General features: G+C 46.8%; 2 protein-coding genes across 3 annotated transcripts in view; one reads left to right on the forward strand and one right to left on the reverse strand.

The window, feature by feature from the left end:
• LOC118086965 (interferon-inducible GTPase 5) overlaps window positions 1-17675 on the forward strand; it is a 159488-nt gene that overhangs the window by 13929 nt on the left and 127884 nt on the right. The window lies entirely within an intron of this gene.
• LOC118086963 (interferon-inducible GTPase 5-like) lies at window positions 816-14384 on the reverse strand. Of its 2 annotated transcripts, XM_060275648.1 has the most exons (4): window positions 14266-14384; window positions 7088-7226; window positions 5657-5782; window positions 816-2251 (listed from the first exon to the last, which is right to left on the reverse strand). In XM_060275648.1, the coding sequence occupies exon 4, from the start codon at window positions 2248-2250 to the stop codon at window positions 1000-1002; it is 1251 nt and encodes a 416-aa protein (XP_060131631.1). In that variant the 5' UTR covers window position 2251; window positions 5657-5782; window positions 7088-7226; window positions 14266-14384; the 3' UTR covers window positions 816-999. The 2 variants fall into 2 exon arrangements, with proteins under 2 accessions (XP_060131631.1, XP_060131632.1); XM_060275649.1 differs by lacking the exon at window positions 5657-5782.

The following is a 17675-nucleotide window of genomic DNA, read 5'->3' on the forward strand; positions in this document are numbered from 1 at the left end:
AAGATTTAGGGAAACCAATTATGCTAGAGAAGTGGGAAAATCTATGGAAAAGAGACATGAATTTTACAGCCAATTATGATCTTAAAGAAAATCTATTAAAGATGCAGTACAGGTGGCACTTAACCCCAGACAAACACGCAAAAATGCATAAGGGGAGTAGAATTGAATGCTGGAGATGTCATAAAGAACCTGGTACTTATATACACAACTGGTGGAAATGTAATGAAATTAAGATATATTGGGAGTGGATATATAAAGAACTGAAAAAGATACTCAAAAGTACTTGTTTAAGAAAAAAACAGAGCTATTTTTATTAGGAATGCTAGATGAGGAGATCTTACCAGAAGATAGAAGTATTTTGATGAATGCAACCACAGTAGCCAGAATATTAATAGGAAAAAATTGGACGAGTACAAAGGTACCTAGTAAAGAGGAATGGCAAATAAAAATGATCTCTTATTATAATTTGGCACTAAAAACAGCAGAAATTAAAGGAATAAATGAAAGGAAAAAAGACAAAGATTGGAAAAAAATATATAGCAACTATGGTGGAGAATGCTGACCTCTCAAAAGAACTATGAAGGCTCACAATAATGAAAATTAATTTGCCTATTAAAAAGTTAGGTATATACATGGACTCAAAATACTAAGACGCAAGATAAGAATGGCTGGAAGCACTAAAACACTAAAGGGTGGGTGGAGGGCAGGGTGGTGGGGGGTCAAAATGATTTTGCTGCTGTATTTTTGACCAATTTGTGTTAATTTTGATTATTGTAATTTTGATTATTGTATGGGCCTGGAATTTCAATAAAAAATATTTTTTTTTTTATTTTAAAAAAGGCAAATCAGCTATAAGGCTTGCTCCATTGTATCTAGAACCAGCCAAAATGGGTATGGAAAAAAGGTGCCAAAGTGGGAACATTTGCCATCACAGCAGCAGCAGCAGTTCCTACTTCACCTTGAGTTGCCTCATGTCTTGTGCCTGCCTGGGTGCTCTGCCTAGTGCTCTGGTTCTAGGGCTTTCATTCGAACCCTTTCAGCATCCTCAGCTAGATTATTGATGAAGCTTGACAGCATCCAATAAGTGCTGGTAAAAGACACCCCTGCTGCTACCAAGCTTCTAACTAGTAAATGTGGGATTAATGTTATTGCAGAATCGGTTATTTTCTTTATAACGAGATCCCTGGTAATTTCTCCCATCCGAGGAGACTTCATCACAGCCTCCAGTTCTTCAACAGGCTTCCTGGCCAATTTGGCCCGCCTAGCCAGGGAGTCATCATCCAGCTCAAATCTCTTGTAGAAGGCAACCATGGACCCAAGCAAGAGGGCAACATCACAAGCCAGAGGAAGGTCTGGAATGGGAATAGCATTGATGCCAGCAGACACCAGGGATATTTTCCATATGTGGCTCTTCAGCACAGATTTCTTCTTTTCCGTGACTTCAGGGGAAAACATGGGAAGGCTGAGCAGGAATGCATGTCTCTTCAGGCTGGGCAGATCTTTCTCCAACGTCTCCACCAGTCGGGGGAAGTCATACTTGGCAAGGTCCCAGGAGGAGATCAGAAAGACTTGAGGGATGGTGTTCCTGAAGCACTTCTTAAGCTGCTTCTTTAAGTCATTCCTCATCTTTTCAAGGACTTCCTCTTCATTGAAGGTATTTGGGTAAGACCTTTCCATGTTGTATACGTCTGCGTCTACTTTGGAGCGCACAAAATAACACTTCTTCTCCATCTCCTGGATTGCCTGAGCTAGGTCAGTGTGGTTGGATCGGAATCTCTCTGAGCCAACAATGATAAAGAAGTCATAGCTGGGGAAATCCACCATCTTAAGGTAACTCTCTGGGGAGAAATCTGGGGATCCAATTCCTGGCAGGTCCCAGAATTTCACTTTGGGATAGTTTGAATGCGTATAAACCTTTGGATTCAGTGTAGTTTCTGTCACTCCTACAGGGGCAGCACCATCATCTTCTGCCTTCTTGCCTCGGAGAGCATTGATGAGGGATGATTTCCCAGAGCCCGTCTCTCCAGTGATGGCAATGTCAAGCTCAGTGTTTTCCATCTCCTCCATCTCCTCTTTTACCTCATAAGCTGCTTCCTGCATTCCACCATCACTGAAAACCTCCATAAACCTCTCATATATCTTGATTGCTATATTGAAATATATCTTGGGGTCTACGTTCATGTCTGTATTTTTCAATATAGGCTGGATAATCTCAGGCATCAATGAAAGTTTTTCTACATATGAATTCATCCTAGAAGAAAAAGGGAGAGCTCAGACAGGCTTTGTCAATACTATTGGCCCATCTAGCTGGGAAACTCAGTGGTGATTTACACTCAGCTCAAATATAAATATTCTCTGCTCAGCAAAAAAAGTTTGAATTTTGATATTGTGGGCATTTCTACAAGGAATTCCTTTTGTGCTCACTGTTGCTTTGCTCTTAAATTTACATTCTTCCCAGTTTCCACACAACAGCATCAATATCAAAATGCCTTTTTATATTTCACACACCCCTTTTAATCCAGACTTATAATTTCCTTGCTTTTTATGATTTTGTTTTTACGTATTGAGTTTTACATGGAAACTGTAAATTCAGATTAAATGGCAAAAAAACCACAACCCCACAACATTGGCATTTGGATGAGGACATCATCATGAAGACACTCAAAAACTTCCATGTATAAGGTAAGTAGAAAGAAGTCCTCAATAAACTGTGGTGTGGAAGCTTCCTCCCACAAGTGGCTCACTCAGTGGGGCTGAGACACAATGCTAGTTTACAGGCACACCTGCTGCTGCTTACCGAGAGGGAGAGGGCAAGGCAGCAGAGAGGATAGTGTTGCATTCCTGCTCTGGTAGGAGCATTGCATTTGATTGGCTGGTGTGTTTCCACCTTGCTGGACTGTCCACCACTTTGCACCACCCCTCCTTCCTGGTAAGATGCAGGGACACACTGATTTGCAAATAAACAGTGTGGCTACACCCCACAGAATGAGGCACTTCTGCTCTGTTCAGATTTTTCTTAAAAACAAATATTTGCTCTGATCCAATCCACTATAGTCACTGTGCCCACACTTGAAAGGGTTGCCATAAGGCATATCAGAGTCTAGAATTTCACAAAACGCACATATATGCATACACTTTCATACCTTGCAACTTCCATTACACCTAGAGTTCTGCAGCAGTGGCTCAACTGCCAGGACCCCTGGGAAATGCCATTTCCCAGGCTCCTAATTCTTGTATTTCCCAGGGACCCTAATGCTCAACCCATTGGTGCTGTTGCATTCCTGACAACATGGAAATCCTACTGCTGGCTCTCCCTATTGCCTATATAGCATTCTAGGCAGGGGTACCAACTTGAATAAAATATTTGGGGAGTCCAGGTAAGCCCTACCCTACATAATCACATGACACAGTAAACACACACCATTTGAATGGCAATGCCCATGGGTGGGGGGACCTGGTCCCCTCAAATATTTTATTTGGGGGGCAAAGCCCCCTTAGCCCCTAGTAGTTGGCTCCTATGGTCCTAGGATTGGGAGCTAGCTTAAATGATATATTTGGGTCCCCTCTATTGCAATTTCATAACTGTAAGGCTGGATTTTGTAGTAGAATGAACTGCTGAAGTGGTCAAACTAGTCTGGCCAAGTTCATGGATCTGGACAAGTCTGTTATGCATCCATTTACATGTCTAAAGAGTAAGTCAACTACAGATGTGTTGCCATAGAAATGACTAGGTAGTGATGCTTCAAGAAGGACAGGATAGGCTTTCCCCCCCTCCTGACAACTGGCTGAATGCCACCTCACCAGGGGCTGGGGCTAGCCTTTGTCTAGTCTCATCTGGAGCTGGGAAGACAAAGACTCGATTTGCTCTCTGTGCTGAAACCCTGCAAGAAAACCTGTGGGAAATTAACGTCTGTTGGATCTTGTGCTGAGGTGATGTGTGGGTGTGCACACAAATGCACAAACACAGCACCATATATCAAAAAGACACCCAGGGCCAGCTCTACGTAAGGTCCCGGTAGCGCTGCGCGCCAGGGCGCCGGGCCAGGAGGCGGGGCGCTGCGCAGCACAGAAGCCGGGTAGGATGCTGCGAGGGTGGGGGCGCCGGAGCGATCTCTGTGCCTCAGCGCCAGGGCGCCCGACCTGCTTGCTCCAGACTGCCCTGAAGACACCACAGTTTCCAGTGACCTTCTTTCCAAGCAAAAAGATTCCAAGGCAAGTGTTGGCACTCTTGAAGCATCTCCCTACACAGGTGATGGGGTGTTTGTTTGAGGTGGCAGGAAATGAAGAGTTTTGAGAAAGGGTTGCTGGGAGGAAGAAGGAAGAAGAAAGATTGGCGTCCATCTTGGGCAGGCTGGCTAGAAGATATGCCCTGGGGCTGCACTACTGTGGGGGATAAATCCCTCTTGAAAAGAACATGCTGTAAGATCTGGACTCCCTCCATGCAGACTGAAAATAGCATAAATAGGTGAATAAACCATATTTTTATAAAGTCTCTGCTGTGTCTCAATTCTCCAAAGGACCACAGCCCCTGGGTGCATGCCAGGAACCCCATGGGCTTTGCCACTGCTCAGCATACAGAGGAGGGGAGGTTTTTGAAACTCTGCTTCAGAAGCAAGGGCGTACCCACCACGGGGCAAGTTAGGGCAGCTGCCCTACTCTAGAAGCAGGGCTGGTGGGCAGAGGCGGAGCACAGCCCGGCGGAGCGCGAGTTCACCATTCCCGCCGTGCCGCACCGCACCCTCCCTCCAGCTCCCCGGCGTGCCCTCAGGCAAGGCCAAGCGCGGCGGGGAACCAGGGAGCGCGGCGCGGTGGGCGGGAACGCCGAACTCGCGCTCCGCTGGGCTGGGCTCCGCCTCCGCCCACCAGCCCTGCTTCTAGGGAGGGGCACAGCCCGGCGGAGCGCGAGTTCGCCGTTCCCGCCCGCCACGCTGCGCCCTCCCTCCAGCTCCCCGTCGCACCCTCTGGCAAGGCCAAGCGCGGCAGGGAACCAGAGAGCGCAGCGCGGCGGGCGGGAACGCTGAACTCGCGCTCCACTGGGCTGGGCTCCGCCTCCGCCCACCAGCCCTGCTTCTAGGGAGGGGCACAGCCCGGCGGAGCACGAGTTCGCCGTTCCCGCCCACTTTGTGGCCCCTCCCCTTCCGTGCCTTGGCCCCTCCCCTTGCCCCCCCCTAGTTTTGATCCTGGGTACGCCCATGTTCAGAAGCATGCCATTTGCACCGCTCAGACTGCTTTTGTCCCACTGCCTATTTTAATGAGGCTCACAATGTATCTTTCCACTGATCAGCCATGTTGGAGGGGGGAGTAGGGGATGTTCCAGATTGTTTGCCTAGTTTCATGGGCAATTGGGAACAGGGATGGGGGGCTTCAGATAACTGTTAACCTTTGCTGTCCAGCCTCCTTTTTAGCACTCTCAGGTGCTCCCCAGTCAACTCATCAGCACAGAAGGGATTTGCAGGCAAAGGAGAATTTGAAACTTTCCCTCCCCACCCCATGATTCTGATAATAATCTCGCTCCCTACAATGCTGCTATTAACCTTAGGGGAAAGCTTCAGAGTAGCAGGAGATCAAACATCATTGGGATCACAAGGCTGCCAGCTGAGCAAGGGGAAAGCAGGCTGGGAGAGAAATACTTTGAAGGACCTCTGTTAAGACTTACTTGCTCCCTAAGATCCTTGAGAATCAGTTGTTTGATGATAGGGTAGTTTATCTTCTCACTTCAGCTGGTCACACTCTCTCCTGTCCTCTCCGGACTTTATGGCAGAGGACTTAGTTCAGAGTTTTACTGAAAAACAAAGCAATTGTCCCAAGTCCCATGGCAACCACAGTGAAAAACATCTAGATGGGCAAACTTCAGAAGGCTGTTGAACCAACTTTGTCTTTCTTAGTTAGACTGAGATGCATTCCCATAACAGGAAGCACAGGGTATGTCCACTCAGTGATGTAATGTGGAGAGGGCCAGGGGGTGGTTGTCTGGGGCACAAAATTTTGAGGGGGCACAACCAGGTGCAGATAAGACAGGGGACAGGGGGTGGCAGGTGAGCTAGTGAGCAACAGTGGGTGGGGCAAAAGTGGGAGGGGGCAGAGACAAGTGGGGGCAGGCATGGAAGGGTTGACTGCAGTTTAATCTGGCCAAGGACTCCTCTCAGCGGGTATCGCCAACCCATGGCACACCACTGCTCCTGACTACACATTTCGTGTCCACATGCACTCTAAAAAACAAACAGCCCTGCTAGTCCCAGTGATTGTTTGCAAATACTTTTATTAAACAGGGAAGAGGAACAGAGAAAGATGAAGGATGGGACAGCAACCATGTGGCGTGACCATTGGCGAACGCTGCTGCTTCGCTGCCCGGGGTGGTACATATGCAGTCCGCCCTGGCGTGTGCGTCATGACATCACGATGCGGCCTGATGCATGCGTCGTGATGTCATAACACACGTGCCAGGGCGGATTGTGCATGTCCACACATGTGCAGTCCGCCCACGGCAGTGCGCAAGGGCAGCGGCAGGGTGCATGCTCCATGAGGGCGGCGGCCAGCACATGAGGGCGGCTGCGGCAAGGGCAGCGGCACACTCGGCCAGAGGAGGCGAGGGGTGGGCCAGGGGCCGACGGCGCTGCCCCATGCGCTGCCCCCACCAGACTGGAGCCAGGGGCGGCCCGCCCCCGCCCCTCACTTGCTATGCACCTGGGTGTGAGAGCTTCCCAAGAGCTTCTCTCTCCACTGTGTCAACCCAAAGGAAAGGAAAAGAGACAGGCACCAAGAGGAGGAGAAGGAGGGCCGCTTCCTAGTAGCTAAAGAGGGATATGTCAAATTAACACGCAGCATCGTTTGAGAGGGAGACCCTGGTTTGTTTCAGAGCAGTTACTTAAAATTCTTATAGTAGCACTAGCTCATTGGTGATGGCATGTTATTTATTCCCTTTGCAGCGGGGAAGAAGGGCAGCCTTCTTCAACATTAATAATAATAGTAATAATAATAAACAATTCTGGCCGCACGCCCCACCCGCCTGGCAAGGAGCTCAGAGTCAATCAAGCTCAAAAAGAAACGGAAATCATCATAATCTCAAGAGAAAAATTCAGCTCCTAACCTGCTGCCAGCCCGATTTTTTACGGTAAACCTCAGTCCACTCCTCGGATGATTCCTCTTCCAGGTTTCTTAACACTTTTCTCCTTCCAACTCTCTTCCTTTCTCTCTTCTTTTCCTTCTACCTCCTGTTCTTCGCACTACTAAAAGCAAAAACGAAAGCGAAGTTGAGAGCGAAGACGATGTAAGATTGCAGGAGAATTTGAAACTTTCCCTCCCCCTCCCATGAGACTGGGGGTAATCCCCTATTTCCCGATTGCAGCAAATAGCAAAAGCAGCATTCCTCGCTAGGGGGGAGCATGGAGCAGCTGCTTGATAGACGAGATTCTGCCTTTCATAGGAAGGTCCCAAAGGATCACTTGTGACACTTGGAGCGTCAGAGGTGGTTAGTCCTTCACATCTGTTGTTGCCTCTGTGGCAGTCTCAGCGGCACCCAAGTTGTCTGCAAGCCCACACAATCCAGATATTATTCCTTGATGGCTTCCTTGTTGTCGACTTTTGCATTGTTACATTCATAGGCTGCGTAAAGTGGAAGGGCTCTAAAGCTGTGAGGGTTTGGGGCGTTAGAGGAAATAGTGGTTTATTTTTTTGAAAAATTCTGATATTCTGCAGGGTGCCGAGCGGTTTTAGAGCCTGCACAAGAAGCTGCCTTTCCAGACCGGGCAGGCAGGACACCAAACTCTCCCCAGAGTGTTCCTAGAAAAGCCATTGTCCCATCCACCATCCTCAGCCTGAGGAGGATATAATGTTATGCAAGTGATCATGACACTGCTATGCTCAAGGGTTTCTACAGCCATACGCAGAGATGCTCGCCTTTCATTCCGCCAGCTTTCTGCCGCCTGGGGAGCTGAAGCTCTTCCGCACCCCCTTGCAGACCAGGCAGACAGGAAGCAACTGGATCTGCAAAGTCAGTTGAGAAGCTGCTGCAGCAGGATCTTTTCCTATCCAGCCCACGGTGCCAGCAGTGGCAATTTTAATCTGAACTTTTAGACACAGTGTATTGCGATCGGAGTTCAGAAACTCCCTGTTGCAGAAACTCCCTGTTGCCTATCACTATGGGACTTTCGGACGCTGAGATATGATAGCCAGATATCTAAAGGGCTGGCTGCCATATGGAGGGTGGTGCAAGCTTGCTTTCTCCTGCTCCAGAGGGTCGGACCTGAACAAACAGCTTCCAGCTACAAGGAAAGAGATTCTGACTGAACACAAGGAAGAACTTTCTGACAGCGAGAGCTCTTTGACGGTGGAACGGAATCCCTCTGGAGTATTAGTATTAATAATATAATATTAAAATGGATGGAAGATGAATGCAGAAGAGGTCAATTCTAGATGCACAGGAATGGAAACGACGAAATAAATCTGTTGGGTCAGTGGTGCTTTTATTTATAAGTTACATAATTTGTTTAAAGACTTTGTATCATATCATCATGATTTCTTCTGAGTTTTGATGCCGTGTGGGCCTCACACTGCTTGCTTTTCCTTCCAATCAGGACCCAGCACAGTCCAATACAGTGGAACCTCGGTTTATGAATTTTCAGTTTATGAACACTGCGGACCCATCTGGAACGGATTAATTCACTTTCCATTACTTTCAATGGGAAAGTTCGCTTCAGTTTATGAACGCTTCAGTTTAAGTACCCCGCGGACCGTCTGGAACAGATTAATCCACTTTCCATTACTTTCAATGGGAAAGTTCGCTTCACTTTATGAACGCTTCAGTTTATGAACAGACTTCCGGAACCAATTGTGTTCATAAACCGAGGTACCACTGTACATGATTTACAAGAAGGAGGACCTACAGCAATCCCATTTAGCTTTCGTTTTCTCAGAAATCAGCTGTTTGAGCAGAGTTGTGTGCTGGGCAGGGGAGGGGGAGAGGAAAACTTGTAAACAGGATGTAATTTCTGCTCCAAGATCATAAAAACCCCAAACTACTTTTCTCTTTCAAGGTTATGCAGGGTATACAGTTGCAAATAATCAGCCAAACAGAGCAACTATAACAACCCCATTTGGATCCCCCCCCCCGCAGAAATCAGTTCTTTTAACATTGCTATGTTGCTGGGCAGGGGAGGGGGAGAGGAAAACTTGTAAGCAGGATGCAATTTCTGCTCCAATGTCTTCCCATAGATCACAACTGCATCTCCCAAATAACTCTGAAGGGCTGTGATGCTATGTTCTCCAAGTAATCACTCATTACTTTCATACTTTGTTGATTGCCCCTGCCATGACCCAGCACAGTCCAAGAAATTATTACAAGCCAGCATGGCCAGTGGCCAGGAATGATGGAAAATGAAGTCAAAACATCTGGAAGGCATCAGTTTGAGGAAGCTGGTGTAGATGTGGGGACCTTCCAGATGTCCTTTTAACTGAGCATTCATATCTGAGCTCATAATGATATTGGGGTGGTTATACGTGATTCCACTTTCAATACCCTTTGCATCTGCAAATGTTTGGGGGTGACCATACTGCTTCGTTTGCAATAGGCACCAGCTCCAGAGTTTGCTGCTAAAGCCCTGCAACTTCTTTGTAACACAAATGTTTTTTTTTATAAATAATTTTTATTGATTTTACAAAAATAAAGCAAGACACACATACAGTATCAGATTCATCCACCCTTTTCCACCACCACCCCACGAGGCCCCCTCCTGCCACGAGAGAGTCCCATGCAGGGCGAGCAGTCGAAGGTGGTCCATTTTGTAGCTGGGTTTATCCCCTCCCCTCTCCTCCCCCCCCCAGGGCCCACCTCTGCCACCAGTGGGCCCTAGGGTAACAAGGGAAGGCAGAGGAGGATGTCCGCCCAGCTATCTATCCATATATGTCTTTAAAAGAAAAAGGAAGAAAATATAAAGAAAAAAGAGCAATCCCAACCCCCCAAAAAACACAAATGTTCATGGGTGTGTGTTGCCCACATTTGTCCCACTACAGAGCAAGAGAGACCTTCCAGATAGCAATAATAACCGAGTGACATTGGGGAAGTGTTGCAAACCTATTAATAAAGTGAAATGGTATGTGGATGGTCCAGTATAAATCCCCCACTCATGCATTATTATTGTGTCAATGACAGGTTGCAGAATACACCCACAAGACATCAGTCTGGAGGGGTCAAGATAATTCACAATATTTATCATTTATGAGACTTTCATGGAAAACTTAAAGCTTATTAGTTAGGCTGGCCATATTTCAAAAGGTGAAAGTCCAGACACAAAGGTTTTTTGAGCTCCCCCCCCTTTTCTTTTTTTGCAAAATATCAGGTGTGGAGAAACCGTGGGTCTCCGGAATGTTTCTGGACTCAAACTCCCATCAATCTCAACCAGCATGGTCATTGGTCAGGGATGGTGTGGGTTGTAGTCCCACAACAGCTAGAGAGCCACATCCCTGGTGGAGAGAGAGAGAAATGTCGGCAGTGACATCAGAGGGTGATTAAATGCAAGAAACTGAGGCTTTGATTGGAGAACATTTCATCACAACACATCCAAGTTAAGCACCCTCAGATGCTCTCCAGGCAACTCATCATCACAGACTTTGTGGCAGAAGAACGAGTTCAGTGTTTTATGGAAAAACAAAGCAATTGTCCCAATCCTATGGTAACCACAGTGAAAAACATCTAGATGGGCAGACCTCAGAAGGCTGTTGAACCAACTTTGTCTTTCTCAGGCTGAGATGTGTGGGAATGTTAGGGATGTGGATTAGGATATATTATTAGATAGATCCTATCCAAGCTTGTGTTATCAAGCTTCCAACATCAGCAGAGTGACATTCCCCTTTTGTGCGCAGCAAAAGTGTGCGTTTAGGTTTGTTAAAATCTATACAACAATATTATACTTCCTGGCAAATCCCCTTTGTCCCTCTTAAAAGAAATACATGACACAATAGTATTAAAATAAGATAGAGTTTACTCACATGACACCCTGAGTTAACAGCGTAATCTCAGAAAGGCAGGCTTACGAAGAAAAGTTACAAATATGTACATCTGGAGTCTACTTAGTAGAGTAAGGCTCCATCTGGTCTCTCTCTTGGCAGCAGGCCGAGAGGGAGAACCATCCTAACTGGAGATTCTCTGGAGATGTGTTCCCATTGAAGAAGAGATGGCTAAGAGAGAGAATGGCTGCTGGCTAGGGGCTTTTATCTGCCAGCTAATCCATCTCATCTGCATGTCTGGAGGAACAGGAAACCGACCTGTTCCTCCATGTGGTCCTCCATGTGGACACTCTGGGAACTGTTGTGACTTGTCTGCCCCAGTATTCCATCCCACAAAGAGCAGCAGGAGATCAAACATCATTGGGAATGTCCCGCTTTTCCTTAGAAGGTCCCTACAGTATTTTCATTGAGGAAACGTTGGAAGGTATGGCACAGGTACACCATCACCATGTGCCATCCCACCCCACCCCACCCCATAGCTCACCCGGTTGTGGCACAGGCATCCTGACAAAATGTGCAGAAATGCATCGAGCAAAACCTCATTTAAAGATGTGCATTTTGAGATGAAAGTGCATCGGTGTGCATGATGGCTATGCTCTGCCTCCCCAGTATGAGGCAGTAATGCTTCTGAACACCAGTTGCTGGAGACCACCAGAGGGGGGAATATTTTTGTGCTTAGGTCCTGCATTCCAGTTTCCCACAGGCATCTGGTTGGCCAGATCCAGCAGGACTCTTCTATTCTGACATTTACAAGGAGGAGGAGGAGGAGGAGGAGGAGGAGGAGGAGGAGGAGGAGGAGGATAACAATGTGACAAAGCAACTTGAAATGTGATGTGGTTATGACTGGGACCTTCCAGATTCCTCTGAAGCCAAGATCAAAGTCTGGGAAGGGGGCTATGTGTGGAACTTCATGGGGATGAGGAGGGAGATACATTTGATTAAACCAATGTATTTTGATCCACAAACAATAGACAGTAGCAATATATTCAGGACTAAATGTTCCATTGCTGATCATTCCTGGATGCTTGCAAGCACTCAGCTCTTGCGCAAATGGATGATTTCCGAGAAAGCAAAACCTAAACTGGGTGGGTCTACTATCTTTTTCTTGTAAGCCATTTGGAGAACAAAAACAAACGGAAATCTCTCCAGCCAGACAAGCAGAAGCTAAGCACGCACAGGAAGGAAGCCTTTCCCAGCAGTCAAGAGACTAGTTTGGTGCAGCCATTTCTGTTCAAAGCAGTGAACCAGCTGTAGGTTGAAAAATCTGAGACAGTGATGAATCTAGGAGCATGAGAACACTAAACACTATTTCCAAGGACAATTTTGAAGATAAAAGAGACTTTTAGAGTACAAACTACTTGTCTTTTAATTCAAAGGGAGATTCAGCAGTCTTTGGATATGCAATAAAAGGTCCTGCTTATCAGGTTGAAAAATAAAACACAAATACCATTAGCCATATGACCTAATGTTGAACCCCCCTTTTATGACAACAGCAACAACTGTGTTGTTCCTCTTGCAGCCAGCACCTGCAAAAAATGGGGCTCTGTGTGAGCAGGTACTCACAGCCATACAGAACAGGATTTAAACCCCTTCTTAACAGCTGATAATTGCGAGATTAAATCCTGCTGCTTTCACTGCCTGCACCCATTCCCTGCTATCTTAGCCAACACCTGGAGACAACCTAGAATTAAACACTATGCACCTGCCCATCAGCTGATGACAACTGTTTGGCAGGTGGGAGCGGTTTGGAAAAATTGTAATCGCAGGCCAAATTGAACCCCTTAATGAGCTAAGATTGAAATAAGGGCTCCCCTGTTTACTCAACTTGCCTCCTGATTTGCTTGCACAAATTTTACATGGTGGTTACACTGTGTCTGGTCTTTATTGTTCTGATTTGTTTGCAGGGTGATTATATGACAAACAGCATTAATTTGTTAATGGGTGTAAATACTTCTTCCCATTCATATTTGTTCATCCAACACTTTGCATTGCAATAACCCATCACTTTCCTAAATGCAATAAAGCCCCCCCCTCTCTCTCTGTGTGTGTGTGTGTGTTTTTTTATTAAAAAAACCAACCTGATTTGTTGCACTAGGGGGACACAGGCTCATCCATATGATGACTACATACAGCTAGGGATAGGAGGGATATTCTAACGGAACTCTAACCCACTTCAACTGTGCAAAACTTATTTTCCAGTGCGCACTTGAATCTGTCCTGCCAGATAGTGACGGTCTGGAAGGACCCCTTAAGTGAGAGCTCAGGTTTTCCTGCAACAACATGAGTTCAGCCATGATGCACCCCTACTTGGCCTCTGCTCATTAAGTCCTTAGGCAACAAAAGCCAGCTATTCCCACCTTCTTAGCTAGAAGCTGTCAAATCTTAGAAAAGCTAATTCTGTAACCTAGCAGACTGCAGTTGGGAATTCTGATGTCAAAATTCAAAGCAGGAGGGAGGAGGACTAGGCAGCAAGCAACCGCGGCCCCTGTTGCACCTGTTTGTTATGCTCAAAGCCTAGCTGAGTGCGGACCACAGATTTCCTGTTGCTAGCACCAACTCACAAGAATGAGAGCACCAGTCTTTTGAGTTCTTCTAGCTCTTCTGCCACAAAGTCCAGAGACCAAATACAAAATACACAAAAACCATGAAGAAATATGAAAAATATGGAAATATTATTAAAAAAATAACTGAAAATAACCTGAGCTAACAATAATCACTTAAATGGCTATAGCCTATGACAGGCATGTCCAACAGGTAGATCGTGATCTACCGGTAGATCACTGGACAGCTGTGGTAGATCACTGGTAGATCACTGGCTCCCCCCCAAAGATGTACAACAACATTGGCTCCCCTAAAAAAAGCTCAACAACCAGTTTTTTTAACTCTGTGAGTAGATCAGAGTCTCTTGGGAGTTGGCCACCCCTGGCCAATGACATACATTCCAAGTATAGTCAACTCTAAAGTGCAAAGGTTCTCTTTGAAATCCTATATAGTGTTTAGGTGATGGTACAATAAACACTCAGCGATATTATGTTTAAAGCAAAGTTCCTCAGATGTCCTCGTCTGTCCAAAGGAGAGTTTGAAACTTTCCCTCCCCATGATTCTGATGATAATCCCTCTCCTCCCAATGCTGCTATCAACCTTAGGGAAAAGCTCAAGAGCAGCAGAGCAAATCAAACATCATTGGGATCACCAGCCTGCCAGCTGAGCAAAGGGAAAGCAGGCTGGGAGAGAAAGACTTTGAAGGACCTCTGTAAGACTTACTTGCTCCTCAAGATCCTTGACAAACAGTTGTTTGAGGATAGGATAGGTAGTCTTCTCACTTCAGCTGCTCACACTCTCTCCTGTCCTCTCTGGACTTTGTGGCAGAAGAGCTAGAAGAACTCCACACACTGATGCTCTCGTTCTTGTGAGTTGGTGCTAGCAACAGGAAATCTGTGGTCTGCCCTTAGCTAGGCTTTGAGCATAACAAACAGGTGCAGAAGAGGCTGTAGTTGCTCACTGCCTGGACCACTTCCCTCCTGTTTTGAAACTTGACATCAAAATTCCCAACTGCAGTTTGCTAGGTTACAGAATTCACTTTTCTAAAACTTGCCAGCTTCTAGCTAAGAAGGTGGGAATAGGTGGCTTGTGTTGCCTAAGAACTAACTGAGCAGAGGCCAAGTAGGTGTGCATCCTGGCTGAACTCATGTTGTTGCAGGAAAACTTGACCTCTCACTGAAGTTCCCCCAAAGAGTCACACACATGAGGCGTTTGGTAAAGAAGACCATTTATTGGTTCTGTACAGAAGCATGGTCCAGGGGGATTGCACCCAAAGGCTGGACCCGAGCTTTGGCAAGCCCCCTCTGTTATACCCCTCGCCCCTTACCATAACCTTTCCTGACCATTTATATTCCCTGATTACACTTATTCCCTTGACATGCACAGAAGCGATTTTCAGTGCCCAGGCATGGGCAGAGCAGCGATTTCTGGCAGCACTCGGCAAGTGAGCGAGCAGCCAGCCGCTGAGCAAGACATTTTACTGGGCAGCGGCTAGCTGCTCACTTGTGTGGGGGGGTGCCGAGCCATCAGGGAGGGAGAGGGGCTGCTTCATTTGAAATCCGATAAATACTGTATCTGGGATATCGAACAATCCGGGGGTGCGACAGGAAGCGGATTTAAATCCGGGGTTTCCCACCAAAAATGGGAGGGTAGACAGCTATGGCCCTCATTGCTACGTGGTAGAAAGTTCAGGAGAACTTTATCACAGTACATTACCTTCAGATGACAGACCAATGGAGGCTCATTGTCTTGTCATTATCTGTTTGCCACACGTACAAGCAGTGGTGTAACTGTGTAAGGTCAGAGCGGATGGGATGATCTCATACTGATACATGGTTTTAGATGAGGCCATCTAAAACGCCAGGTGGGAAGAGGGTGAGAATGTGGCCGTGGTAGATGGGTAAAGATCTTGGAGCAGAAATTGCATCCTGTTTACAAGTTTTCCTCTCCCCCACACCTGCCCAGCAACACAGTTCTGCTCAAACAGCTGGTTTCTGAGAAAACTAAATCCAAATGGGGTTCTTATAGTTGCTCCTTTTTGTAAATAATTTCTTGGACTTTGCTGGGTCATGACCGAGACAGGCTCCACTCAGGGGGGGCTCCACTCGGGGGCTCCCCACCCCACCCCACCCCTCACCTCCACCCATGTGCACTGTATGGACATACGCGGTCTGTGCCAGCTGCCCCGCGAGCGGCACCCCATTATGGGCTGCTGTGTGCCAGCAGCGGCCCATGGGGCCATCGTGTGCCATCAGCAGCGCGTACTGACTGCGTATGTGCAGCATCCCGCTCGTGCACATTCTATGCGCCATGCATGCGTCACGATGCCCCGCCCCCACTGCTTGCTTTTGCTCCCAATCAGGACCCAGCACAGACCAAGAAATGATTTACAAGAAGGAGGACCTACAGCAGGGGACCCCAAACTAAGGCCCTCGGGTCCGATTTCGCCCAATTGCCTTCTAAATCCGGCCCGTGGACGGTCTGGGAATCAGCATGTTTTTACATGAGTAGAATGTGTCCTTTTATTTAAAATGCATCTCTGGGTTATTTGTGGGGCGTGCCTGGTGTTTTTACATGAGTAGAATGTGTCCTTTTATTTAAAATGCATCTCTGGGTTATTTGTGGGGCGTGCCTGGTGTTTTTACATGAGTAGAATGTGTCATTTTATTTAAAATGCATCTCTGGGTTATTTGTGGGGCATAGGAATTCATTTATTATTATTATTTTCAAAATATAGTCCGCCCGCCCACAAGGTCTGAGGGACAGTGAACCGGCCCCCTGCTGAAAAAGTTTGCTGTCCCCTGACCTACAGTGACCCCATTTAGCTTTCGTTTTCTCAGAAATCACCTGTTTGAGTAGAGCTGTGTGCTGGGCAGGGGAGGGGGAGAGGACAACTTGTAATTTCTGCTCCAAGATCATAAAAACCCAAAGCTACTTTCTTCTTTCAAGGTTATGCAGGGTAAACAGTTACAAATAACCAGCAGCAGAGCATTTAGTAAGAAATATATGTCTGTATCAGGGACGCGGGTGGCACTGTGGTCTAAACCACAGAGCCTAGGGCTTGCCGATCAGAAGGTCGGCGACGGGGTGAGCTCCCATTGCTTGGTCCCAGCTCCTGCCAACCTAGCAGTTCGAAAGCATGTCAAAGTGCAAGTAGATAAATAGGTACCGCTCCGGCGGGAAGGTAAATGGCGTTTCCGTGTGCTGCTCTGGTTCACCAGAAGAAGTGGCTTTGTCATGCTGGTCACATGACCTGGAAGCTGTACGCCGGCTCCCTCGGCCAATAAAGCGAGGTGAGCGCACCACAACCCCAGAGTCGTCCGTGACTGGACTTAACAGTCAGGGGTCCCTTTACCTTTACCTTTACCTTTACCTTTACATGCCTGTATCAGTTTATTAGGCTTTTGTTGCAGATAAGCAAGTACCTTGGTGATTTAAAACTCCATAGGGGTTTTCAGTATCTGTTCTGGATTTCCCATCAGAAGTATATACAGTATGTCATTCCTGGATCAAAACTGGTGATACACGGTCATCATTGCTGATCTTCAGTACAGCTAAAACAAGGCACAGCCTATTTGTGATTCTAGATTCAGGGAGGTAGCCATGTTGGTCTGACGAAGTCGAAATAAATAAATAAATGTCCAGTAGCACCTTAGAGACCAACTAAGTTTGTTCTGCGTATAAACTTTTGTGTGCATGCACACTTCTTCAGATACACTGAAACAGAAGTCACCAGACCCTTATACTGTATATAGGGGTGGTGGTGGAGTTTTTCTCAGAAGGGTAGTGGGAGATGGGTGATTGACCCAATTGGTATTGTAAACCTGTTGACAACTGTTAACAACTGCAATTAGTCCTACAGGAAAAAGCAAGGGATAGTATACAGATGACCAAAAGTAGCTTTAGCGTCTGTAATGAGATATCTCTATTCAGTTCAGGTTTTCAGTTTAGTAATACAGTGGTGCCTCCGGTTATGGATGGGATCTGTTCCGGAGGCCCATCCGTATCTGGAGTAATTCACAAAAAGAGGTGCCGTTTCTGCACACACGCACAGCGTGATTGAGCATTTTTGTCCATGTGCGTGCAGCGAAACCGGAACTATACTCGTTCGCAACCTGGAAATACGTAACCCG

This window comes from Zootoca vivipara, chromosome 6 (genome assembly GCF_963506605.1).
Source record: "Zootoca vivipara chromosome 6, rZooViv1.1, whole genome shotgun sequence".
NCBI classification, from domain to species: Eukaryota; Metazoa; Chordata; class Lepidosauria; order Squamata; family Lacertidae; genus Zootoca; species Zootoca vivipara.

Excerpts from the sequence above, each read along its gene's own strand:
- LOC118086963 (XM_060275649.1), bottom strand. The coding sequence starts at position 2,250 with ATGAATTCATATGTAGAAAAACTTTCATTGATGCCTGAGATTATCCAG.